At 36.9% G+C, this 10,000-nt stretch overlaps 1 protein-coding gene across 2 annotated transcripts in view; it reads left to right on the forward strand.

Moving 5' to 3' along the window:
• Nucleotides 1–3,981, forward strand: part of onecut2 (one cut homeobox 2) — a 21,263-nt gene extending 17,282 nt beyond the window's left edge. Inside the window, exon 2 of one of the 2 annotated variants that reach the window (XM_043234210.1) lies at nt 3,264–3,510. In XM_043234210.1, the coding sequence (XP_043090145.1) occupies nt 3,264–3,372 (109 nt within the window). In that variant the 3' untranslated portion in view covers nt 3,373–3,510. Of the gene's footprint in view, nt 1–3,263 lie in introns of both variants that reach the window. The other variant, XM_043234209.1, reaches the window with a different exon arrangement.
• Nucleotides 3,982–10,000: the final 6,019 nt, after the last annotated feature.

The following is a 10,000-nucleotide window of genomic DNA, read 5'->3' on the forward strand; positions in this document are numbered from 1 at the left end:
TTGAGTTGTTGGATGTGATGTTCAATGCAAAATGTTGTAGCAAAAGTGATGATTATAATCAAGCATTCAGGATTTTAATTAATCTTTGAATGAAATTAAAAAAATCTTTAATAGACACAAAAAAAACCCCAAAAACTTTTTTTAATGAAATGCATTTCATATATATATTTAAATATATATTTAAAATACTTTATATGGATTGAACTTTTTTAAATAAACAAAAAATATTGTCATTATTATTATTTAAAATACTAAATAAAATACTAAAATGAAACGCTAAAAACTGAAGTGCTAAAATAGATTATTTATATATAAAATACATTTATGTATAAAAATATATTAATAATACTATTTAATTTTTTTAAGAAATGCATTCAAAAATATATGCATTTTTAATATATATTTAAAATATGTTCATAAAAATAAATATTGTTTGATTTTGATTTTTTTCAATAAACAAAAATGAGTTTATTATTATTATTTTTATAAAATCTGTTAAGTACTTTTTTTTTAAATATACCGACAACCACAAAAAAATAAGTAAATAAAGATTATGAACATATTAATATATATAGAAATTGATTATAAAAAAATTAATTGAAATATCACTTTTTTTCTTCACTGTAAATTATAAAAGTATTTTACTGTAAAAATCATGCAGATTATATGTCCCTTTACTGTAAATCTTTGTCTTTTTAAAGGTGAATGATTTGCAGACACACCTGAGATGTGAGTCAGAAAGTTGTAATATTAATAGTTTTTCATCACAGTTTTCTAGTCTTTTGCATGAAATCTATGCGAAGTGCTTCGGCAGCGTTCATCGAGGTCAGCAACAAACCGAACACAGGTCAGCAAAATCCACAATCATTAAAAGCGTAGAAACACTTTCATACGCATTAATAAGAAATCCTGCCCCGAGGCCGTGATGAACTGTATCTTACAGATATACTGTAAGCAAAGCTGTTTTGAATTGATTGACTTCTTTAGCCACACCGTACATGGAGCGCTTTGCAAAATTATAAACTCCCGACAAATTATGGAGCCAGATGCTACACATAAGTCATGTTTTAATTGCTGCACGCTTTGTGTATTTACCATCGAGTCTGTGTCTGAATGAAATACTAGCAGAGCACTTACTGTACGATCTTTGGCCACTATATACTGCTTATTATTTATAGTGTGCAGGAAGAAATGATGACATGAGTGATATGCATTTATTATCTCAGAAATGCATTATATTTGTTTTGCATTTGAATTCAGTGTTGGGTAAAAAAACTACTTTCTAATTAAATATTTGTCAAGGAAGAGATCCCATTAATTTATATCATATTTATTTTTATTTATTAAAGAAGTTTTGGTTATAATTTGCAAATATTTGTAATTAAAAATTAAAAATTCATTTAAATGTAATTAAAAATTACAAATACCGTGTCCAAATCTTTTTTATAATACATTGCACTATTATTATTTTCCTGCGTTTTATTACTTTTTAATTAATATTTGTGTAAAAATGAAATTAACATTTAAATGTCAAATTATATATATATATATGTATTATACATATGCATTTTAATTTCTGTAAAAAAATCTTAATTTGTCATTTTAATTCATAGTTTTTAATGCATCATTTTCTAATTTATTTTATTTGGCTTTGGGGAAAAAAGTACTTTTAACTGTTTAATTAAACATCTGTCAAACAAGAGATCTCTGGTTAATTATTTTTTTAAGGCTAATTTTTAATTATTTTTCCCCCTATTTATTTCATTGTCTTGCATTTTAATTTAGCAAAAAAAAACGAACGAACAAAAAAAAAACATTAACTGTCTAATTAAATAGGTGTCAAAAGATCTCTGATTAATTTATAATTTTATTTCATATCTAATTTAATTTTTTTGTTTAATTTTTGGTGCAATCATTTCTACTTTTCAGACATAAATATCGGGCCAAAACACATATAATGCATATAATAACAATAAATAAATAACAGAATAATGCATGTTTAATCTTGAGGATTTTGCTTCATACTATAACATAAACTTATTTAATTATATCCTAAAGCAATAATTACAGCGAGTGCAGAAGTGCAAGGTAACACTGAATGGATTTTATTGTGTGCTTTTTGCGTTTTGTCGCCAGTCACTCATATCTAAGAAACGCACAGCAGAAAGTGTGGTGTAGATCAGACTCTGGTTTATCTGGTAATCATCAGGCGATCGTGTGTTTTCGCTCTCTGGAGTCTATCGTGATAAAAGACCCTAAAAATAAAGGCGGCAGCTCCTGAATTACTCTGGGAAGCGCGGCAGTCGCAGAAGCAATTACCTGGAGAGGATCTTTAGCTTCCTCCAATCATCTGCAGTTTTCCTGAGAGACGCGCTGAACAGGTCTTCTCTGCTTGAGTCCGATTTCTGGACGAGAAGCTGCTAAAACACGTCTCAGGACGTCTCCTTACGCTTTACTGAGACCGTCGACTCGACTGAAAAATGTGGATATCCCCGAAATAAAAGTCGAATAAAGCTGAAAATAATAACTAGTGCAGGTGCAATTAGTAATTAAAAAACAAAAGCTAAGTGCAAATAAAAAAAACAACAAAAGCAGAGTAACTAAAACTGAAATAAAAAATAAATAATTTATTATGTGTATATATATATATATATATATATACATGCATGTATATATTTCATATGTTAAGTTTGTACGTTTAAAATATTTTAGATGAATATAAACAATATTTTTTAAATATATACATGCATGCGTGTGTGTTTATAAACAAAAAATTTTTTCTGGATGTGATCAATCATATCGACAGAGCTACTTAAAACTAATAGAAATGACAAAAGCGCTTAAATTAATACTACAATAGAAATGAATTAAAAAATGAAATGACTAAAACTGTGCTAAAAATAAATTAGTTTAAAAATTTAATAAAATAAATAAATTAAATAATAAAAAAATCTAAATAAAAAATGACTTCCAAAATGAAAATGACTAAGCCTAAAAGTGAAATAAAATAACTTTTAAAAATTACTAAAATTAAAACCAAAAAATAAGTTAAAGCTAAACGGAACAACAAAATGCTAAAGCTTACAATTAAAACTGAAAATGTAAAAAATAAATGTTAATAAACACTAGTTGTCCCTTCTCTCACTTTTTTTTTCTAATCTGCTAATCCAAAGGTTGTATTAAACGTTTAAGTGTGTGATTGATTCTAACGTGTTTCTCCTCTGTCTTTTGTGTCTCCTTTCCAACAAACGAAACCCCGGAAGCGTGCAAAAGAAAAGAGCAGGACCCGAGCAAAGACAGGAGCAATACACCAAAGAAATCGCGGCTGGTTTTCACAGACCTGCAGCGGCGGACGCTTCTGGCCATCTTTAAGGAGAACAAGCGTCCGTCCAAAGAGATGCAGCTGACCATCTCTCAGCAGCTGGGTCTGGAACTGAACACTGTCAGCAACTTCTTCATGAACGCCCGCAGACGCAGCCTGGACAAATGGCTGGACGAGGGGAGTCCGGGCAACACCTCGTCCACCTCCAGCACTTGTACCAAAGCGTGATCCCGGACGGGGGGTGACGGTCGCTTTTTATAAGAGGAGAAAATCATTCCGAAGGGCAACGAGAGGAAGAGAAGCTGCTTACCGGCTCGAGGCGCGGTCAAAAACTCACCCACCTGTTCGTCCCGAGAGACAAACGTCAGGAAAAACGCTGAAGACAAAACCCAAAAATCACATCCGCGTTCGCTCCAATTTGCTTCCGTTTCGTTTCCTGCTGTGTGTGTGTGTGTGTGTGTGTGTGGAGGTACTTCAAGTTATAAGGACGAATCTCACAAAAACGCATCCAGGTCAGATTCATTGCAACTTTATACGAAGCTGAAAGAGTATCTTAAAATGACTAAAATGGAGAATTTATGCAACAAAAAAAAATGGCCAGAGGGGTCATCAAAAATAAACTGAATTCAAAAGGGAAAACAATTAATTGAAAAGCAATTATAAAATATATAAACGCATTTTATTAATATACGATAATATTTATTATTTTACGCAAAACTTCCTTCTTAATAAATATATCTTGACTTGAGCATTTTAGATATTTTTACTGGAACACAAAAAGAAAATACTCAGCATACAATGATTCATTAATTTCATTTTTTTTTAAATTTATTTTAGCTATAAACATTTAAATCCAGCTAAAATAAATATTTTACAATCACTTGCGTTATTTGATTTTTTTTTTTTTTTTTTTTAGTATACAGGGTTTTTAAACAACAACAATTGTTATTATTATTGAGAAAAGTAATAATTCCCAAAAAGTCAATTATTGATCCTGCTATTACTGCTATACGGTAATCAGATTTTTTTTTTCTTCGCATTACGGTAATGCATTTTCGTTTAAACTACATACGAGCGCATTTTGGAGTGAAACATGACCCGCATGTCCTTCTTTGTGAGATTCGCCGATCAAAATGGCCCCCCACGGGTTTAAGTTGGCATTGGGTCGCAGGTTTTTCTGACGCACCGCACCTGGTTCCTCGTCCGTGCGTTAGAAAAACCCCCTTCAGAAGCACAAAGCACAACAAACGTGAAGGACGCGCAGATCTCTCACGGCCGGGTTTGTGAGCACAATCCTGAAGCACATTACATTTGCAATAGAACAGGGGCTGGACCACACCGATTGTTCTTCTACGGTTATAAAACAACTCAGGATGATACGACCGAAGAACAAGCATCTCACGAGCTCGACACACTCGACGAATTACGTCACAAAACACACACACACACGCATCGCTGTATGTTGCCATGACTGTATTAAGCTAAGAAACCAAACACAAGTGAACTGGGCATTGGTGATCAGGGCCTTTACAAGAGTTTAAGAGGACAATCTCCACACCAATGCCTACCAATATAGCTTTCCCGAAGTGTGCATGACTCCTTCCCTCGTAGCTTTAGCTCACTCGTCTCCAATTCCATCCCTCGTCCTCCTTTTGACGGACGAACGGAGCCGGTAAGCAGTTCTCTCCCGGGTTACGCTTGGGTCACTCAAAACGGACACTAAAGACTTTTTCTATTTATTGACAAATCGACACCAAAGAAACTTTTTCTGCACCTAACTGTTCTGCAAACGAAGGAAAGGAAAAATAACCAAAATAAAAAAAAAAAAACAACCAAAAACCAACAACCGACGGCGACGAAGCAGGAACGCCGAGTGAATCCGGGTCGGCGTAGAGACTTTTGGAAGCAGAACGGGATCGGAAAGGGTTTTCGAAACAAAAAGAAAAACCAAAAATATGCGACGGAGCTGTTCCCACGGCAACGGAGGATGATGCGTCTCTCAAAACAAAACAAGATTGTCTTTTAATGTGTGCCTATGCAGTTTTTTTCAACCAAAACGGAAAGAACAACAAAAACCTCGTCAGCTACAATACCAAAGATTCAGAGTAACTCCCGCCGCAATCTCCCTTCGGTTTCCCATCCCGCCTGTTCAGGCGCAGCGGCGCGGCGCGGAGGGCATCGCGGCGACGCTGCTCTCCAAACATGGGACGTCTTGGGTTCGAGCTTATTTCATCCGTTTTGCAGCTAAAAGTAAAGGTGTAACTCAGCCTGACGGGCATACCAAAGATAAACACCTTTAAGCACATGCAACCTCACTTTTCCCCATTTCCCCGACTCATTTCCTCGTAGTATCGCGCTCGATCCCATCTTAGTCCAACGGTGGATCAGTTCCACCAATTTAGACGCCATCCGTCCATCATTTCCCAACATATGCACGCTCGTTTCCAAGCAAGCGTCGAATCCCGGGTCCCATGTTTGACAGAGCCGCTGCAGCCGGTTCCATCCCTTACTATATTCCAACTAAAAAGCCAATAATCTGCCAACTTGATGTGTAGAGAGGAAACTGCAGACTGTAGGTCGAATAGCTTTATCCTTTAGGTTTCTCTCTTTAAAAGCTTCTAGTCCAAAGATTCTCCAGCGCCACTTGGTTGGAGCTTCATCCGCTCTTCACGACAGTCAGGAACACGGGCCAAAGAGCTTTGCTTGTCTTAGTACTTATATTTTGCTAATGCCTCTGTACCCAGGTTTTGCAATATGTGATTTATTTATGTAATTTATCTTAATTTCTTTGAATTGCCAAAAACCTCCCCCTTTACCCTGATTAGCTTGCCAAAGTTTACATTTACTTCTTTTGCATGTTGGACGCCATCAGACGTATTTATTTATGACTAGTATGCATAGGTTATTGTTTTTCGTTTCTTAATTATTTAATGTTATTTAATTAGATGTAATTGACTATTTAAGACTACTAGCGCATCAAAGATGCAGTGCTCCTCTTAATTTATTAGTTAGCTTTACTTTAAAAAGCAAGACGAAGGGTGTATTTAATTTCTCTTAGAAAGATGATTCTGGAAAAATGTCTTAGCGATCAGGTTTTAGTTGTAATTTACGTGTGTGTATGTCGAGATTTTACGGAAATTGTTTAGGTTTTGTTTGTCCTTTTTCTTTCGAATGAAAACAATCTGTCTGAAGGGGCATTTGCGATCGATTTACAGCGTTCTGTCGAAGGACGAGCAGCGAATTTCAGCCGGATGGTTAACGCCGGGCCACACGTTAACGGAGATCAACGCAGAACTCACCAAAGATAAATCCCACGGATGCTGAGAGGCCGTTTGTTCATTGCTTCACTCGTAGAAGGACATAGAGGAATCCCTTAAAAACTAGAAAAAGCTGCTTCCAGGACTGACTTGTGTGTGTGTATAAAAGTCTTTCTATCTCTATAGTGAGAACCACAGAGGCTACCTCACTGAATTTTCCATTTGTAATTTTAATCGTGTTGATGAAACCAAAGATACCAAAGATTTCTTTTTCTCGAGTACGGTCTGCGCTTGACGCCACGCTTTGGATATTTTGATAACGCCACTCTCTCTTTTTCCTCTTCTTCCTCTTTCAGACACGAGTTCCTCCTCTCCTCTGAAAAATAAGTGCAATGGAGTGGAGGGGACTCGCGTTGAGCTGTAGATTTTAGTGCTGTGTGCTTCTGATCGCCTCTTACCGGTCAGAATGTAAAAAAAAAAAAACTTGATGCAAAAACCAACCAACAGAGACCCGTCCTGCACAGAAGCACGAACATATTCTTTAATCAGCGAATCCAGATGTTCAGATTTTGATGGTTTGTGTTTGTCAAAATAACGGTTAACTCCAAGTTTACACACAAAGGCGGCACAGAGGCGCCTCTGAAGTGGCATTTATGCGTTTACACAGAAATTACAACTGTATACTCTATGCAGGCATAATAGAGCCTGGCGTTTGTGCGGCAAATTTTAAGCAATGATGCTGTACTGGGTTGAATACCTCAAATTTACACTTAAAAAGTGGCACAGACATGCCTCTGAAACGGCATTTAGGTGTTTCTACACAGACTGTTTAGAAGAGGCATAAATGCATTTACGTGGCAATTGCTACTGTATACAGGCAAAATTTAGCCTCGCTTTTAAGCAGCGTTGCAGCTTTAAACCACATTTTAAGCAGGCTTAGAGCAGCCTTAACTCAGCTGTGTAAAGACAGCATATGAATAACGCACGCACTGAACTCTAATACTTACGCCAAATTTATACTGCAAAGGTGACATTTGGAGTAGCATCTGTCCGTTTCTTCACAGACTCATTGATGAGGCCCAGAGGTGGCTTAATGTTGCATAGCGTCATGCAGAGATTTCTCACTTCCTGCAAATGTGGCATCTTTACCGTTGGAGTTAAGCCTGCTTTATGCCAGCTCAGAAATTCAGTAACGCTGCACTAAAGCCAGACTTAGACCTAATATCAAATATACAGTTGCAATCGCTGTGTGAATATCCCAGTATCCCAGTATTAAACGATCTGCGTAAAGATGCCGCATCAGAAGCGCTCCTGTGCCACCTTTTCCAGTGTAAATTTGGTAAAGGAAATGTGGTGTAAAAAGAATTATTGAGAACTTTTTTTTTTTTACGAAGAAACAATTAACGCACTGAATTAAATTTCGAAACAGAAAGATTGAAAAGACGTTTAAAACATACTCCGATAATAATTTTGACAGCGTTTCTAAGTGCAATAAAATGTCAACAGAACATTCGAAATTGACAACGAAATTCGCAATTTTGTCGCAGACGGTATTTTGTCATAGGCGATGATGATAAACATTCGAGTTCAAGCAAATAAAATATATAAATAAGTCAAAGTTCTTCCATCTCACGTAAAAATATCCCATAGCAGTATTCGGTGTTTTCCTTCTCAAAAACCCATTTTATGTCGGTGTTTCTGTGCACGACGAACTCTAAAACCAAAGACTAAATCATCTCATAGCAGACCGAAGGGACTCGGTAGGGATGACTTTCAGGAAAACACGGCTAAAGACGCGACGCAAGCGGCAGATGGGCTCGTATCGATCCGTTCCCCTGCAGGTCGTACATCATTCCGTCCAGTTGCAAAAGTAACACGTTTACTCGTGAAAAAAACAGCATCTGTTAACAGGGACGCAAGCGTGTCACGCATCGACCGGGAGGTCGTTAGGTCAATACTCTTAGCGGCGATTCCGTATTTATGACGTGGATGGAATCCGATCATCGCATCGATTAAACTAAAGCAGATTCTCTTCGGTTTCCTTCCCAAGTAGTGATATTGTTTCCACCCCGACAAAGACGTAGAGAGCGCTTTAGTTGCAAAGTATGAGATATTGTTGGATGAGTGCCTTGCTTGAACCAAAGCGAAGTTTTGACCTCTCTGTTTCTTCTTCTTCTTCTTCTGTTAGTACCTCAGCGACAGGAAAAACCCACGATGCGCGGTTTTCACGGTGCTTTGCAACGCAATCCTGCAAAGAGCAAAAGACTAACTATACCAAAGGCTTTCTAGACTTTACTTTCTCCTTCTTTCGAATGGTTGCAAAGCTTTAAATGAGAAAAGAAACCCCCGAGGCATGTCGAGGGCGCAGACCGTGCTTTTCTTACCAAATTTTTCTCGGATATACCTCATAGAAGATAGTGTTAGGGTATTGTTATTATAGCGTATGTATTAAATTATTCACTTACTCTTATTTTTTAGTAACTGTGACTAAACCAAGAAAAAAAAAAAGCTTTATACATCTTAAGTTGTGATTTTTTCTTTTTTTTTTTCTTTTTTTTTTTTTTTTTGTAATAGCTGAGGTTCGCTTACCTAAAAAAAAGAAACCAAAAAAAACCAAAAAAAAAACACAATGCTTGTCTTTTTCTCTCTTGTTAGTGTGACAACTTTCACAAACGTTTTGTGGTGCGACTTCTTGTTTTGTTTTTTTTCCCCCATGACTTTATTTTTGTGAAGGGTGGCTCGTATTTTTAACGAGGATGTTATTTTTGGATCGGGAATGGTTGGTTGCTAGAATGAGCCTCGGGTTTACAGTTTTGTACAGCTTCGATTTTATTTCCACCGTCCGTTTTTTCCACCCGGCGTCACGAAAAAGCGTATAAATAGTTCGCCAAATAAAAACGAAAACTCGTGGTGTTTATGCGCAGAAATGAACTTTGGTATATGTGACATGCAGGTGTTTGGCGCGCATATGAATAATCGCGCGTGTGATCGAAAATTCGTTGGCGGGGAGTTTTTGCGAACGTAACAAATTCACGCCAAAGTCCATTTTTTGCGTATCTATACCGCTATTCTGGTTTTCATTTGTATTCGGCGTACTGTTTATACGCGCACTCGTGCAATCGGGTAGGTTTTCTCCTTCGTTACGTGTGAAAACATAGCATCGCAGCCGTCATTCAATGCCGTAGCCTTGATTTATGCATGAGTATCTTTACGGTTCTAGCTAGCGCGTGATGCGTCGTCGTCAATAGCTTTCGAGTTCGGATCCGTCTCGTTTTGTTTTAACCGAGCCTCTTCTTTTTTGCACGTCGACCCGATCGAATCCGCGAAGGACGTGCGTAGAAACGATCGCTTCGGTTTGCGATCGTACGAATTCGAAATCCGAAATCGCTCCGGTCGAGTGCGAATCTTTCATTTTCACAAA

The sequence above is a fragment of the Puntigrus tetrazona genome, unplaced genomic scaffold (genome assembly GCF_018831695.1).
Source record: "Puntigrus tetrazona isolate hp1 unplaced genomic scaffold, ASM1883169v1 S000001111, whole genome shotgun sequence".
Lineage (NCBI taxonomy): Eukaryota > Metazoa > Chordata > Actinopteri > Cypriniformes > Cyprinidae > Puntigrus > Puntigrus tetrazona.